The 17,955-nt window shown below is 38.0% G+C and overlaps 1 protein-coding gene across 9 annotated transcripts in view; it reads right to left on the bottom strand.

The window, feature by feature from the left end:
- Positions 1 to 5,217: 5,217 nt before the first annotated feature.
- Positions 5,218 to 17,955, bottom strand: part of GAB1 (GRB2 associated binding protein 1) — a 101,289-nt gene continuing 88,551 nt past the window's right edge. For 6 of the 9 annotated variants that reach the window (XM_055795223.1, XM_055795224.1, XM_055795219.1 and 3 more), the window contains exons 7-11: positions 13,233 to 13,322; positions 10,896 to 10,989; positions 10,432 to 10,555; positions 7,359 to 7,481; positions 5,218 to 7,118 (exon numbers count right to left, since the gene is read on the bottom strand). In XM_055795223.1, coding sequence (XP_055651198.1) covers positions 6,960 to 7,118; positions 7,359 to 7,481; positions 10,432 to 10,555; positions 10,896 to 10,989; positions 13,233 to 13,322 — 590 coding nt within the window. In that variant the 3' untranslated portion in view covers positions 5,218 to 6,959. The remainder of the gene's footprint in view (positions 7,119 to 7,358; positions 7,482 to 10,431; positions 10,556 to 10,895; positions 10,990 to 13,232; positions 13,323 to 17,955) is intronic. The other 3 variants (XM_055795225.1, XM_055795221.1, XM_055795222.1) reach the window with 1 other exon arrangement.

Raw genomic sequence — 17,955 nt, 5'->3', positions numbered from 1 at the left:
AACACAGCCTGCAAAGGCTAGCAGCAAGCGTGCTTGCATCCTAATCCTAAATTTTACCCTATTCCTTTTATGAGGAAACAAACCCACCACCCACCAACCCTCTCCATAACTAAATTTTTGCTTCAACTCTTTATATAGTTTTCCACTGCACCGCTTTTCCAGAGCTTGTTGGTGCCACTCTGGCACTGGCCACAGAATTCCTGTCCCCACTTGTTAGCTGAGTGCTGAAACCAGGGGTAGCTGCACTCCACAGCGTACAAGGGGAAGGAAGCTCACTGCAAGGCAGATCAAAGGCTAAATCCTGCTCCTGGTTGGCTCCTTTACTTTTTTTTCCTTCTTTTAAAAAGAGCTCTTTAAGGGCTAAGCCTAACCTGTGCTCCTTCATATTGAACTGCCAGCGAGCTGAGCTAATGGTTAAAATGTCTTCAAGATCATCACTCCTTTCATTTATGCAGGGAAAAAAACAACCACAAACAGCATTTTTTAATCTTTAGTTCCTAAACTTATATTTACATACCTAAGTAGAAATGGGACTATTTTGAAAAAAAATTTGGAAATTTCACTTAAACGGGATACACCAGTTCATTGAATATTGAAGTCTGCTCCTCAGAAGATCATACACTGCGTTTGTGTGCCCAGGGAACTTGCAGCCCTGCTATGCTTAATGCCCTTTGAAAGTGCTACCCCATGCCTAACTGAACACCATTTGTTTTGATGTTTTGGTCTCAAGTATGATGATTTTTTTTTAAAAAACAACACCACGATTTACATGTATTACTTATGAAGATAACCTCAGCAGAAGGCTGAATCACGATTTTGTTGCAATTATCTCCAGACTCATATTGATGTACTCAAGCAGGCCAGTGTGAGGCATCTCCAAAACTTCCAGGCCAGCAACCTTCACCACTAACAGGTAAGGAAAAAAATTAATCCTGAACAAACATTTCAATTAGTCTGTATAACTTTTAAGTGTGTAAATCCACAGCACAAATGCACAGAAACAAGTAGTGATTCCTTCCTCCAAAGTATATTCCCTGAAAGTAGCATAAAAATTTGAATTCTTACATAATTTAAAGTCAGGTAGGAGTTCAGGAAAAATAAGGCATAATTATACTTTCCTCCTATTCTAGCTATCTGATTAAAAAAATAATGTAGTAAAGGCAACTTTCAGCTGCCCAGTTGTATTTGATCGCATTCAGTACCAATGATCAGCTTCCAGATGCCCACATAGTTTCTGTAAAAAGGGGTTTAGAATAGAAATCTCTAAGTTACCTGTAGCTTTAAGTGTTGTTCCTTGGGCATCTAGTGGCACTGTTGGATTACACAGCTAGTCGCTAGCTAGTTACAGCTAGTTCAAGAACAGCTCAACACACCTGCAAAGTCTACCACTAAATTTGAAAAAAACACTGAGATGCCCTACTGTGAGCCTTTTATTTTTTCAAATCAAAAGCATTTTATTTCATACTTAACAGTCCTCAGCCAATTCTACAAGTAATACTAAGCCTGGTTCTACTTTGTATTTCACCTATTAAATATCTTCAAAAGACTGGATTCCCACACCCTCTCCCGAACTGCAATCAAGTCACCTGGGTACCCTCTGCAAGCCACACACACACACACTAGCACCCAGCACCAGCCAAAAAAACCCTCAAACAGCACTTAATATAATCTTATTATAATAGAAGGACTGGCCTTTTTCAAAATTTACAAAATCTTAATTGTTTCACTGCAGGTAGAACTTACCAGTAGAAGGCTTGGCGACAACGATGGACCCTGTAAGAATCTTCCAGAGCGAATCGCTATGATACTACAAATGCCGATTTTACAACTGCAAAAAAATGTTAAAGCGTCTCCGTTTTAGCAACTCTGTATTTTACGTTCTAATGGTATAGGATTTTTTTCTATTCCATTTTAACATAGTAAATATTTCAAAATTACTAAGTTTTTTTAATGTTCTACTTTTTGTTATTATACACAGAAGCAAAAGGCATTGACCCATGCCTTCTGGTTTAGAAACTGAAAAATAGTTCTACTGGCTTACTAAATTTGGCACCACAGTGAGATAGTTATTTTGCAAGACGGTATTACCAAAGTGTTTAGTATTTCTTAAGTATGTACACTGCAGATTACACAACTGTACACTTCAGTTAACTTGATTCTCATAAAAAAGATGAAGCAAACATAGATTGTCCCTTTCAAATAAAACATGGGAATTTTCTTGTACAGACCATCTAATAAGAAAACCACTGGCATCAGAACAGTCTAGCTCTGTTTATCTAATGAGGAGATGGCAAAAGCCTTTCAGCTAGTCACGCATCTGATACCTGCTGTTCTGCTTCTGTTACTGAGAAGTAACATCAAGGATGCTGAATCATAAACATATAATGGGAAACTTTTAATGTAAAAGACACTGTTCATAACCACCTCAAGCACCTTCTTTTTGTCCTGCTTTGCACTTTATCAGGTTGAGACCCGTACTCAAACTGGCTTTTTGTTTTAACTGAACAAGCAAACAAAAACCTCACACCTTGGTATTTGGTTCATCTACACCCAATCAAACACAGTAATTTTGTGGAATATTTATTATACTAATTGCTGGACAAACCAGTTTTTTGTCGTCATGGACCACATTAGTATTCCCATGTAGTAAGACAGACAACAAGAAACTAACTTTAAGAAGCAGCATTTGGTGCAATACAGAGAGACCAAGAGCAGATGCCAAGAAATACGGAGGATTATCTCCAAATGTAAGTTCACTTGTGGGTAGTGCTCAGCTTCTTAAGAGCTACAGGTGTAAAATATCCAAACAGATTGAGTGATACTGCTTTCTAAAATTACACACTGATACTGTATGGCAATATCTTTTTCTGGAGCAAATAAACATCCTTTGGCTTTGGATGGCACAAACCTCTACAGTAAAGGAAGGAATGGAAGGTTTGCCCAGGGCTGCCAAGTCTCCAAATTAGTTTTGAAAGGCTATTATATATACATACACAAACACACACCAATTGAATGCTGCAGTCAGTAACAGCTAAGCTTAAATTTCACTGTGATAAAAATCTTGCTTAGCTCATACTGCCACGTGAAAGCTATAGAGCTGCCCATCACCCCCTGTTTAGGCTTCATGGAGCAATGAATCCTGTTACTTAATTAAACCAGCACGTTGTAATTCAGCTGTACACCCTATGTGTGGCACTATGTCACAACTACCATACGTGAAGGGATTGTTAATATTTCTTTTTTTACATAAATACAAATCTCGGTAAAGTAAAAAAAGCTAATGATCACATTTTTACCTTTTAATCTTTTTCAATGTCACTCTACAAATCTTTAGCAAAACAGAACCGCTGTGTTTCCACCTGCAGTTCACAAGGTAATAGTGATTATGTCACAGTGTGTAAAAGTGTGGCGATTGGTACTTACCAGATAACAAGTTGTTCAGATTATAGCATGAAATGATACCAAACCATCTTTAGAGTTAATCTTAGTGCACAAGGCACTGAGCTCTTCTTTTGATTTTTGTGAGCAAGATTCTATATATTTGTAAAAAGACCTATTACACGTGTACGTATATTTGCAGTTTTAAAAGATTTGTTTATGACATACACCAATGAAAACTATATCCACAACTGGTTTTAGTGAAAATAGAACAAACTCACCTGTTTGAAAAAGAACACTTGACAACCACCACTCTCAAATTACTTCTGCACTGCTATCTGCTGGAGTTTCCACCAGCACCCAACTCTCTTAACTAGAATGTCCTCACAAAGCTAGTAACTGAAAGTTACACAAGGCTAACATCAATCTAGCTTGCCTTCCACCACCTACAATTTTAGGATTCACATTTTCAATTTAATACTCACATCCTTAGACTATCCAAGAGCTCAGACCTGCAGCATGAAGTCCCACTTTAGCTTTATAGGTGAAAATGAGATGTATCATCCAGAGTGAGTATCATGGCTCTGATTCTGAACACACTTTGGACAACATGTAAGTAGAGAAAATGTATTACTGGAATTAGGGTGAGAAAACTGCTTAGAAATCCAATTAAAGAGAAGTTTTAGCCTGTTACTTAGAAAACATTGTATTGTCCACACCTGCTGCAAACCGCTGTTTTCCTTAACAAAAAAAAGGGAAAAGTTCTAGAAATTAAGAGTGGATTCTCAATCATAATAACAATTAACACTGTGAATGCTGCCAAACTTAAAGTGAAGAAAGAGTAAGTGTAATCTGTAAACCAAGGACTGATATCAGCAAACTTAGAGCAAAGCCACCTGGTTATCACTAGCTCAACAAGAGAGGCCAGTCTAGGAAACGGATTCTTTTAGGCATTTACAGTTCACTATCAGAGGTGCTCACAACACCTGAAAAAATAGTACAGATAACAAAATTTAATATCGCTGCTCAATTACAAAAGTTTTAAAAATAATACATAGTTGCGTAGTTGGTAAGCATTTCAAGGACAGATGGGTTAGGGGTAGTGAGAAGATGAGCAGCCCTTCCAGAACTTCTCCTTCAATTTCTCCCATTTACTGAGAGAATAAAGAAACACAAGTTTGAAATATTCCAAGATCACCTTGCTCCTTGGGTGCATGCATGAGTGTAGGTGTCCACAGTATGGATTCTTCTCCCCAGTGGCAAGCACCAAAACAATTATGTAGGAGTAAACAGCAAAGTGATTATCGAACCACATGTGTTAATGAATTACAGGCATCTCAGCAGTGGAGATGAACTGCGCAGTATCATTGCACTAATGAAATGCTTAAAGCCAGCATCCTAAAACTAAACTATCATTATATCAGTTACAAGTACTTGCCATGCCTACGGGTGCTTCGACTCTAGCATCTGCAAAGAAAAGTTTATTATTTGATAGGAGGACCATCAAAGCAGAGTTGAGCTGTAGCTCCAGAATCTTTATGGATCTGAGCTACTTCTGATTGCACCATCAATGTCCCCTGGCTCACATAACATCTTCTGGCTCACAGAAGACAGAGTGCAGATTATTTAGCTGCTTGGTATTATTTAGCTGCTTGGTTTTAAATCAGAGATTCATTTTGAAAATTCTTTTAGCTGTACTTTCTTTTTCTTTTTCTTTTTTTTTTGAGAGAGGTACTAAGAGGTAATCTACAATTTCGAAGAAGTGTGGTTGGTATCTAGGCACCTTCAAAGATGCATTGACATTGGTTTGCTGTTTCACAGGACAGAGTTTACACATCAAAACCGAACAACTTGATTTATTTAAAATTCACCTCAAAATGCACTGTGTTTAGTTTCTTTTTTCAAAATGAACATTCAAAGCATCAAAATATTACTAATTTAAAAAGAACCTTTGTTAAGAATAAGATAATCCACATACCGTAGATTGTGGCTGTGAGGGGAAAGAAACAACCAATGGTAGATTAGGCACAGTACTAAGGCCAACATGCCAGAAAACAACACAGCTCGATGCTCAACTTTTACATGACCTGGACAAACCAAAACAATTGGGCAGGAAAATAAAACCAACTGCTTACTTGAGGGTAAGGGGTTTTTTTTTGTAAAAAAAAAAAAGTGTTAGTAAGTTTTCTATCTAGACCTAACTCGTTCACATATTTAAAGAAATCTATCTTCTTCCAAATAACAAAAAATGTTTCTAAACCAAGGCAGATTATTATTTGGAACTGGCATAGTAAAATAAAGGATCACAGTATACAGAGCTTAAAATCCTGTACCAGGAAGGAGCAACAAGTGGTTTACAAGGGGATCATTTAAGTATATTATCTAATTTTTAAAAACAGAGATATAAAATATCAGTTGCATAGGGATTTAAATATAAGGCCAAGCAGGAGATTAAAGTAAAATAGAGATCATAAGAAGGGCACAATGGTGTCAAAACATAGTATTTCCATTTGAATTAATGTCTAATTCAAAATCACAGTATTTTGCTAGTACTACAAACAGTGAATGTCACACTGTCCCATTAATCTTGAACTGAAAACTGACATTAGAACTTCTAATAGTACAAAACTAAAGCTCATTGTCTAAACCTGATCAGTGTATTAGCACAATAGTGCTTGGTACGTACCTGATTTATATACTCTACCTTCTGTAAATAATATAAAGGTTATTTCTTGTTAATAAGTGTGAGATCACAATATTACTGCATGCCATCAGTGGTTTGCAGGCTTACTTGACATTTAATTATTCAGTCTTTAAAAGTGTAAGATCCCACCCTGCAGAATCTTCACCCATTGAACACAAAACACTGTCATCAATAAAATACAATAGAAGTTCCACCCCTAAAAACTAACATATAAGCCAGGATTGTAGGTCTAAAACCCAGTACAGTTCATTATTATTAACTCACAGCAATTTTTGTTAGGAAGGTAACCTGTAGACTTCCAAATAATCCTGCGTGTATTAAATATAAACAAGTATGTAACTAACTGTCATCTCTTGGCATTTCAAGTAGATTATTCAATTGTGAAAGTATTTCTGCAAAATCAATTTTAAGTTGTTAAAATGAAGTTCAAATATTAATTTCCGTATCTACATGTAGCTTAATTACCCTAAAATTGTAAGGAATAGTAGTGTAAGGGGAAAAAAAAATTCTCCAGATGAATCAGGCGTTACGGTACACTAACTGGGAATACCTGAACCAACATTGTAACTGAAAAAGTGCATAAACATGGTAATACTACAAATGTGTTAACTACAGAACAAAAAGGTTTTCTGAAAGCTAAGTGATACTTTACATGCTATTTACAGGTTGCAATTTTTCCAGAGACCACAGAGCCAATTTATGATCTTAAAAATCCTTTGACAGATTCAAAGCGTCCTTTGGCTTCCATCCTATTCGGTCAAGAACCTATTCACACACCAGTAAATCAGGTACTGTACAGTCGAACAGCACTGCCATTGTGGTTCTGTAATGCTTCAAAATTCATTCCTTTCTGTTCTTTGAAGAAAAAGCAGTATTTTCATTTCACACTTTTCGTAGGTGTTTCGGATTCTGTAGACTGTCTCCCATCAGTCCATGCCTCTCGTGTACTCTTCAGTGCTAGTGTTTTCTGCTGGTCAACCACAACGTAGTCAACTCTTTCATCTGCCACGCTGCTGCCTGAACCACTGCTCTTTTTCTGGGAAAGGCAAGGGATAATTAACGTAAGTTTTCCACTAACAACAAAAAGTAAGTAGATGTCCCAAACAAATATAGAACAAGCACATGTTTCTCTGAAAGGTCCAACATAGGCTCTCCGATTGACCATTTGACAAATTAGTTAAGACGATCTTGCTGGAGGTTCTCTTTCCCCGCAAATGCTTGTGAAGAAATGTTAAACTCTTGATTGCAGAAATGCAAGTGTTGAAGAACTGCTTACCTTACGAGGTGGGGTAGATTTTCCCGAATCCAGGTCCAGATCTAAATATTCTACTTGCTTATCTCCTTTAGGTTTTACCATAGGGCTGCTTCCTCCGTCAAGACTGTTGCTTCCGAACAAATTCTGAAATTATAACACAAATAACTTCAGCTACAAAGGTATGTGTTAATGGTCCACACTATCAAATAAGCTTATTATAAACTGCCAAAATACTAAAGGTTAAAGAACTGGCTGACAGCTCTTGCAATCAGTTAACCCACGCAAATTGTACTGACATTGTCTAACAAGGTGATATATGCTAAGTCAAAACCGGGACAGAGTCAAAATCCAACAGTGGGGAAAAAACCCAAAACCACCCCCACCCCCCCAAATTTAAGGTTGCCACCAAACCAATCTGTACCTTCCACCTAATGTCCCTTTCACGTAATGAGAAAAGAATGGAGTGTGGTTTGTTCTTTTTAAGTGAAGTTGTTACACCTTAAATTTAACATTACATAACAACAAAATTTTTTATTTCTTTGAATTGCTCTTAAATACCTTACAAGTATTCCAGCCTTACAATAGTGGCAAAACTTCAAATGAAACTTTACATTTCATTCAAAAGCCATTGTGGTTAAGCTGAAAATCAAGAAGTACTATTCAACTGATAAGACCAAAAGATTAAAAGTTCAGAAGATTGTGTAGGGCTGCCTAAACTGAAGTTGCATTGTATATACCTAAATTTCAATTAGCCCAGACTTTTACAACCTCACCTCCTCTCTCCTCTCCCAGCCTGATCCCTCCCTCTTAACAGGTGTTATAGGAACAGTACAATAGAAGGACTCTTCTCTAAAAGATAAAGAAAAAAAAAAAAGGAAGACAGAGGGCAGCAGTCAGCAAAAAATGAAGAAGAAGGCAGAAGGAAAGACAGAAGGGTAAGGCTGACAGCAACTTGAAAGAAAAACCAGAATATTACTGATTTTATTAAATAAAACAGAAGTATGACATGTCCAAACAAGGTACTTCGAAGCCGATGACAGAAAAGGATGGAAAAGCATGGTCTCCTTTCTAAGACGCAGTTGGAACAATTTGCAAAACAGCTGTAATTGGCACATTTTAAAACAAAGGGCTTGAGATATCTGGGAACATTCAGGTTCTCTAGGAAACAAAATGCTTTATGGGTTAAAGCTTAATGGGCTGGGCTTTTTAAATTGAAGTTAGCCATTATATCTGTATTGTCAAACTCATTTAATATTAAGTGGAAACAAGGACAAACACAAACAACCAAGACAAAGTTAATTTCTGTTGTCCAAATTCTCCAAACAAATTTCTGCATATTTAACATACAAAAATCAGGTTCTGTATCAATGTTTCCAGCACAAAATAAAAAAGCTATTGCTCTTTAAACAAAAAAAAATATCTGTTATTTCAAACCAAACAGAGAGGCAGAACATACGCATTAGGAAACAGAAACTTTAAAGATACGTAAATGAAAATTAAAGGAAATCTGTAACACAACCTTAAAGAATGAACAGTGCAAGCAAACAGAAGATTTTAATGACAGGCCATATGAGCTGTAATATTAATTAAGACTGTCTTGGCACAGAAGTTAAACCCCCGAAATGGCATTGTAAGAATCAACAGAAATCCCCAATTTGAACTGCGATTCTGCTGCAGGGAGAAGCCTGGGCAGAGGCGATTCTAAACCTTTGTGTAAAATGGGATGTTTCTTGCATCTGTAAAATGGGACATTACCGATTACTTACCAATGCCTCTTGCAAGAGAGGGTCTAAGTTTTTACATCACCAGCTCCCCCCTGCTGAAGCCCACTTCCCCTGGGAAGCATGCCTGCACTGCGGGCAGGTCAGACATTGGACAAGGCACAGGCCAAGGTGCTCTGCAGGCTCGTGAGCTTGCACCCAGCCAGAGCTGCCGCAGCAGAGAAGTAGCAGGAGGGCCTCGCTCGGGGAAACTGAGGCAGCATCCAGAGGCAGCAATAGTGAGCTGGAGGGGAGGGAGACTGGAGGAGATCAGGGAGGGCATCCAGAGCAACAGGAGATGAGGAAGCAAGCAGCACTGCGAGAGGAGAGTCCAGGGTGTAGTGAAATGGGCTAGCACATGCCGCATAAGAAGGCAGACAAACAAACAGAACAATACAGGTGCTATAAAGGCCCTCTCCAAAGAAGGTCTTTCATAATGCTTTAAAGATGAAAAATGCTGCTGTATTACCTACTGAGAACCCAAGCTGTGAAAATGGGGTGAATAAATTAAACTATACTGAACAAAAAGCTGAGCTCAAGATACAGGTTTTCCTCTAGTGCCTTACGGGTACTCTGGACCACGTTTTAGTCTCAGCCTAGGTCTACTGCTGCTCTCTTACTTTAAAATATTATTATGGCTTCTTCTTCTTCCCTCTCGCCTTCCAGCCCAACCAAACAAAAACCACAGCACACATCATTAACTTTTCCTAACTAGCTCTTCACTTACTGAACTGCAAGCTGAATATCTGAAACTTTATCATTTGAGAAAATTCTCTGCTAAATGAGAAAAAAATACATATATTCAGTACATAAAGATTCCTTCTAACCTCTTTTTTTGAAAGAAGCCTAGTAAAAATACACATAGCTCAGTCTATATAGAATGTGAACAACAAATATCAATCCTTCTGGCCTCACATCCTCCCTGTTCCTTCCACATTTCTTGGAAGACGTCCTTTTAATAAAGGCTTTTAAGCACGGCTCAGAGGTCCTAAGACGGTTTGTTTCCCTTGATGGCACAATACTGAACTGGTGCATAGCCCAAGCAATTACAAAAAGGAGACAGTTCCTAGGTAAGAGGGTGGGAAAAAAAAAGGTCATGTATTGAACTGTTTTGTACAATATGTATACTAACCATTCTCTTTATATATGGTTATGCTCTTAACTTCTTCAGTGAAATCTTACCAAAATTACAATTTTTCTATGGAGATTTTTTTATTACTATATTGATCTAGAAGTATAAAGGGAGTGATGTTGAGTGGAAGGATCTGTGTTTGCATGATTTAAAAGTAAGGACTGCACAGGAAGACAGTAGTTAAGACGTAGATTTTACATACTGGGTCTTCAGTGGACTGATTTGGATTCATGGATACATAATTCTCTTCACTGTCGTGCGAATCACTGCTGGAAGTTGTGCTATGAACTGAATCCGGTCTGGGAGACATGGGAAACCTGGAGGAGCTAATTACCAGGAATTATTTTACAAACAATGCATCTCTAATATCTTAAACCTCCTGGTAAACAACAAAAATAAGCATATTAGAGATGAAATTTTCATTCATGTTTACTAGAGTGTCACATTTTTTGATTATACACAGTCCTTTATATTTAATATTACAAAATAAAGAGTCATATGGACACATTTTGTTTCAATTCAATTCCATGAGCATACACACACACACACTTCCAAAGGAACCTTAATTTGTATTACACAGGGTAAAAATATAATACAGACGTACACACATTTATTAACACTCAACAAAAACAATTAATCCAAATGAGGAAAAGCTAAGAAACTTACTCTCGTGCAAAGCTTCTGGTGATAGGAGATCTAACTGGGGCTTGTAATTCTTCCCATTCAGGCAGAGGTTTTATTTCTAGTGGAGCTGGTTTTGCTATGTGAGAAACAGATAATCTTAAAGCACAGAACATACTTCAACAAACTTAAATGTAATAGCTTTTCAAAGCCTAAGTAAAAAAAATAAATACTATTTTTAAATAGTAAATACTAGTTAGGAAAAGGAGACACTGTTCAGTTCTCAGAAAACCAAGATATATTAACTTATATTTTTAATCTTTCCAGGTACTGAAAAAGCAACATAAATTAGAAAAACGCTGCACAATTTAAGAATTTTGCAAGATGTATTTGTACGTAGTAATTCTGTTTTGAAAAGAGACTCTGAAAATGGCAGCATCATATTCTGTCTTTACTCTGCCACAGTGACTTGTTGAACTGACAAGCCCAGGACAGGGTTGATGGCCTGTTTCAGCAGAGCCACCTCTGGGTACTTTTCTTGCTCACGGACAATTATTATTATTATGTAGACTCTGCCCTCACTGCATACATGTGCCTTTACCAATTTCACAGCTCAAAGTGTGGGCAGAATCTGCAGCTAAGACTAAGTTTGCAAAAGAGAAAGAGATGAGCCAACACCCAGATTCAATTCCAAGAGGTCTCTGCCTGGCTTCAGTGCTTACCAATAGACAGGCAGAGTAGCAATGTGCCCTTAATGACGGCTAACATTGTTCTAGAAAAGGTGCCATTTTTAGATTCAATTTTCAGAACAGAACAGAACACATAATAAGAGTATTAGTGCCAAACACATTGTCCCTCCCTCCAGCTTGTATGTTTCACCCCTCCTAAATGTTAGAAAAAACCCCCAAAGAATAAAAGGAGTTGGGGGGAGGGGGGAATTAAAAATTAAAAAAAAAATAAAAAATATCACACCATCAAACTGCTGTCACAGTTTGAATCTCAACTTCATCCTCCCCAAAACTGTTTTTAGAAAATGAAATGCAATGCCATTATAACAACACCCTTTCCTCTCCTCTCCTCCCCCCTACACACCTCCCCCATCAGTTTGCTGCCCGTTAGCAGATTTACCATGACCAAATGTCAGGCATGTAGCACTAGAGTTCACGAAGAGCAAGAGCTCTCATAAGTGACCACATGAGGAACTGACAGAAATCAGCAGCTTAATCAGTGTGGTTGTCTCACAAGGAAAAAGCAGAACTGTAGTCATCATACTTTCATTATATTCACACTTCAGATTGAGTTTATAGAAAAGTCAGCTATCATATATTGAACTTAAGGACTCCCAATCCAAATTTTCTGGGTAAGTATCAGTCTTTAGTATCCCAAACAGTTTTCTCCTTTTCTCTGTTAAGAAGTCATAAATTACACACTCAAGGCATATCAAGCCTACTCCAGTAATTCTGCCGCTTTAACTCACTTGCTCATAAAAAGCTGTCACCACAGACTCAGAAGAGGAACTACAACTCATCTATCTCAAGATATAAAGTATCATATGAGATAGGACTGGCAGAACCGAAGTTGACGTAGGCAAGATGATACTAAAGCATGAGTGACACAACAGTGATCAGCTTGGCTCAGGTCCTCTAGAAAGTCCTCAGACTACCTGGCAAGTACGAACGGTGGGCAAGGTACTGCTCCAGCAGAAATTGTCAGGACTTTGTCAGAAATTTGTCCAAAGCCCACTGAGGATAGCAGGGATATTTCATCCAGTTGCAATGGGCTTTAACAACCAAAAGTAATGATCAGTGACATTTCTGTGAGATTTTTAACGTTAATCGTAATCTCCTCTATTTCTTGCGACTATGTAAGGCACCAACTTGGCACCTTCAGTAAAGCCCATCAGACTAATTGCAATGCTCTTTAAGATGGATAAATAAATCTCTGTACTAGTAAATGGTCAGAAGATAAATATTTTGCTTTATTTCAGTGTTTAGCCAACAGTAGGAGACCCAAGTAAACTGTGATTTCAGGTTATTGACTAACAAAAGTTATTTCAAGCAACTTACAGGTAAGTCATATTTACTTGCTTCTAAATAAACAGACAAAAAGTAAATCCAAAATAAGAACAGCTACAACTTAAGAGATCAGAACCCATGTTAATGTCAAGGAAATGTTTCCATGCGCTGTTCAAGCCTTCAAGACTTTAATTCCTTATACAGGAAACTTTTTACTTGGCAAGGAAAATGCACCCATGATCTTAGATTATAACAGAAGTAAAAAGACTGTACAAGAGTTAAAGTTATTCTAGAGTAACAGTTTTCTTAATTTTTGTTTTACTTATTTTTATAAAGCTCCATATACATACAGTGCTAAAGTACATACCCTTTCTTCTTGTAGTAAAGTCACCTATGGTTTGTGAATCAGTTCGCTCTAAACCATGTGGTTTAGGTCTTAAAATTTTAGGACTTTGACCTAATTGGTAAAAAGAAGACTCTCTTAATAATATTCTATTTGTAACTGGAAAATGGAATTTTGTAAATAAACAGCATGACCCCCTGCGGAAAGGTTAGAGCCACAAGCATAAGCAAGCTGCTGAAGGAGTTTCACAGTCTAGCTAAGTCTCACACTAAGGGCTTAAGCACCAAACCAGAAACAAAGAAAACACTGCATGCGAGTAATTTGTCGGAGGCAAGCATAAAAGGTGTACAAAAAGGCTAAGAAGTGCATCAACAAATACTGTAACTGTTAACTGGTTTCAAGTTGAATTACACAAAAAAAAATACATACTTGAGGACTATCTAGCATGACAGGAGAATAGTCATGTTTCAGATGCAAGCTGAGGTACCCTCAAAGAAATTAAATCCTCTTTAGTCACAATATTACTTTGGAAATAGTGATACTCTTGGGAGGTCTCCTATCCAGTGCGCATCTCCCACTCAAGAAGCCCCAAGAATCTTTTTGTATTTGTTAATCTTGTTCCCTAGAGGTCTACACCTGTCTGTACCAAAACCACCTCTCCAATCTTGCAGACACAGAGGGACTTTCTTTCCAAGCTCCCAGCCTGCACACTGTCCCCTCACCATGGCACAACCCAAACTCCACCAGAAACGACCCTGTCATAACATTACATTCTCTAAACGTTTTTTATTATTGCATATTCCCATATACAAGTGCAGTAGACGCACTAATCATTCCCCGATCTATTATGCTATCATATGCTATCATGTTATTAGCATAGCATTCCCCTATATTATTCTATCACGCAACGCAACACTTTAAATTAATCTGGTAACAAGGTGAAGAGTACAAACTAAGAGAACATTAGAGTCACTAAGCTCCCTACAGGCAGTAACGTAACCCCTCTCCCAGCAAGGAAGTTCTCAGCCAACTTGACCAAACTCTGTGTTTCATCACACTGTCTATTTTAAATAAGTATGATCAATAACACTTAACAATTCTAACCTTCCGTGAAAGTCTATCTGACAAAGTGTTAATATTAGAAAAGGCGAGTGCCTTCAAGTGTTACACCAAGAAGCCCTATGAAAAGTAAACCTTTACAATAAACCAAATTAAAAAAGTTTAAGCCTGATTACGTTAGAAAGTTGCCCTACAGCACAAAGTGGAAAAGGACTGGTACAGACTCAGCTGTGGGCTGGTACAACCGGCAATGAGTGAGAATGCTATGTAAAAAATAAACTTGGCAACAAACACCAGAAGTTTGCAAATCTCTGCCCCAAGGGTTTTGCATATGAAGTGCTCTATTACTGTTATCGCTGAAGTATTGGGAATAATCAAGTAAGAACAAGAAAGGTAAACAGGAAGGTTTTATACTGTATCTTAACTTCTACACAGTGCTTCTGAGAGGCCATGCAGTTAAGACAAAATTTATTTATTTACTAGTAGTGCTACTTTCACACAGATGGTTCTTTTCCAATTTCAAAATCAGATGCTCCCTTAAATGGCTGAAGTGCCAATGAAAAGGCCAAGCAGTTGGGCAATGCTGACCAAAGACCCAGATTGCGAAGCACTACACAAAACATTTCTGTAAACTATGCTGTTGACTGGAGCCAAGTCAAAAGCATGACCCAAGATGCTGGCATAGCTCACTCTGAGATGATTTGATATTCTTAAGTACCTTGCCTACAACTCTATAATAAAAGCTTGCCTATATAAAAAGACCAAGATCTTAAAATCAATTGAACAACTGTAGAAGTTCAAATTCAAACACCTTTTATTAAGAACAATTTGATACTGAATATTACTATCTAATGATATTAACTTTTTACGATCTGATTTAAAAGAAATTTGGCTCAATACAACTAAATTTAAAATGCCAATCAATGCACTGACATACGAGCAAGATTCTAAGTACAGTGAGAAATCTGGTAGAGGTAACAGGGTTAGTGACGTTATTTAACTAGCATGTGCTTTATAACCTCTCTGCTCTTATAGCCAAACATAGGCTGAAGTGCCTAAAACCCATCATACAGAAGACAAGTGCAAGGAACTCAGGGCTGTGACTCATTATTTCTACTCTGTTAACGATGCTACGTGGTCTTGTGCAGCTAACCTTCCTAAGCTGTGATTATCCCCATTTGTAAAAAGTGGCTATTATGTAACTGTGTGCCTCATACTTCATTTAGCACTTATAAACCATTCTGAGACTTTCAGAAGAGCTATATAAATAAGTACAGGTCCCTATAATATTTCTCTTCTGCATCAGCCAAGAACATACAAAATGTTCCAGCATAAAATAAACTCTGTGAGCTTTCATCTCTTGCTGCTGAAAAACTGTTCAACCTAAATAAATCTGGTGGCAAAACAGCTTGCTGCTACCAACTGGCCAGGATAATGCAATTCCTCTAGTTTAATACGTCACAGAGAATTAAAATGTTTGTGCAGGTTTGTTTTTCCCCACTCCCTACAAAACAAAACCTACAAGGCCTAATCTCTGCTGAGGAGCTTATACTGCGCAACAGAAAAGACCTGACACCAGGCAAAGGAAAGGGGGAGGAGGGAGCGCGATCACAAAGCTGAGGTTACTTGTTTGTGTCCGCAGTGCAAAATTCCTCCACCCTATTTTTGCCCATTTAAGAAGATAAAGTAATATGAGCTAGGGCACAGAAAGCCCTTAATGATGTCCGTTACTCCCTCAAAAGACATATTTTTAATAAATCCATTAGAAATTTTTAAAATGCCATTCTTCATATAAAAATCAACAGTTCTGTCACTATCTTAAGCCAGATCTGTGAACAGAAATATATATATATATATATGGTTTTAGAACTTTGTATCTCTAAGAATTGTGACTGAAATTTCTGGCGCTGCTCCCAGGTAACTTCACTAAATTTCACGGAGGGCACGTCCTAGCACCTCCGAGAAGCGATGAGCTGAATATAATATGGAGGAGAACACGCCTTACACCTGTACAGCAGACTGGTTTCCAAGATCTTTTCTATTCAGAAATAATCACTAAAGGTGAAGTGTCATAGGGCTGTTCTTCAGATCAGCTTAGTGAAGGTGGAAGGACAGTAGGTCTCTGGAAAGCCTGGCTCCACACAGTGTTCCAGTGCCAGCAATACTGAGGAACACATTTCCTGTGGTTTAGGCTCACAAGCCCAAATTTACCTCAGTTTAGGCACTCACATAAGACAATACTTTAAATTTACACACCTGTTCTGGGAAAGAGAAATCTGGGTAAAAAAAATAATATTTTTTCAGATGTATTTCTCCTCCCTCCCACCCCCCCGAAAAGGAAGTAAGTTGTATTGCAACACCACTGGATGTAAACCTACCAAGGGGAAAAAAAACCCAAATAAGTTACGGCAAGTGAAACCAACCAAACAAGAAGTGAAAATTAGATGTTTTCACTGTTCAGTCAAGTCACCACCTGTGAAATGCAAAGCGCTACAGCCAGGAAAGGGAGAAGCTCAGCTTCTGCACGTTCTATCAGACAAATACTGTACAAGGGCACTCTGAGCTGAAAAAATCACTAATGAAGTCTATTTTTCTAACAAATGGCTGCTTGTAAAAACTGCCAAGCAGAAAAAGCAATTATGGATCTAGCATTAGAGTGCACTCAGACAGCATGAATTCTGCTCCTGGCATTTCAGTGTGTGTCAATGCTGCCTTTGTCTGAGAAGTCATCAGGAGAAGAGTCCATTTCACATGTTTGATTTCGTTTCAAATAACGGTTTAAACTGAAAAACCTTTTGATTTTTCCACTGGCTAATGCATTCTCTCTTTTTGTTTTTCATAAAACACTTGGAATATAATGCTAGGGGGGAAAAAAGGGGTCCCCACTGGAGCAAATTCCTGCATCAGAGTAAGTGGGTCTTAAACATTTTTGGTTTTGAGGACGTAAACCACTCACTGTAGAGCCTCATTTGTTTTCAGGCTATTGCCTTGAAGGAGTAGTACTAGACAAGATTTCTAAGAACGCTTCTTTTCCAACTGGCTGCTTGTTCCATGGCTTGCTGGTAAAGGATTTTACATCAGGAAACTGCAAATATCCTCATGAAAGAGGGCAATGCTCTACTTAAATACCAGCTTAAGTTTTCTAAGGTAAATCTACTAACGTGACATAAAATTTAAGAAATGCATGACCTGTTAATGCTGTTTCCTGGCCAACAGGACTAATCCTCATGGGACAAGAAGATCAGACGCAGGAATGCTAGAGCAGTGCTTTTACTTGGAATAGGAGGGGGAGAGTAAAAGGCAAAAACAGCCACGTAAGTGCCCCACATCCATGAAAGTACTTTGAGAGACATAACCAACAGCAGTCTTTGTTTCCTTTAAAAAATACGCACCTTTCCCCATTTTCTCTGTAATTAGAGGAAACTGAAATTTGCACTGAGGTCCAAGAATTCCAGTTCTCAGAAACATGGTAGGCTTTTCCTTTAAAAAACAAGCCTGAAGCTCATGGCCTTACTCCCACAGGGTTTATTATTTGGTTTTCAATTCTGCAGAATAAACTCCCCCTTTCCTTCTCTTCCTCACCCCAATGAACTCTGATTCCCAAGTACACGGTCTTCAGCACAGAGCTCTACAGATATCCTGCATTTGCTTTTTCATCTCTGTTTTTATTAAGACTATTTCCTGCCAA

Source organism: Falco peregrinus, chromosome 2 (genome assembly GCF_023634155.1).
Source record: "Falco peregrinus isolate bFalPer1 chromosome 2, bFalPer1.pri, whole genome shotgun sequence".
NCBI classification, from domain to species: Eukaryota; Metazoa; Chordata; class Aves; order Falconiformes; family Falconidae; genus Falco; species Falco peregrinus.
This window is presented reverse-complemented; position numbering and strand designations above follow the sequence as displayed.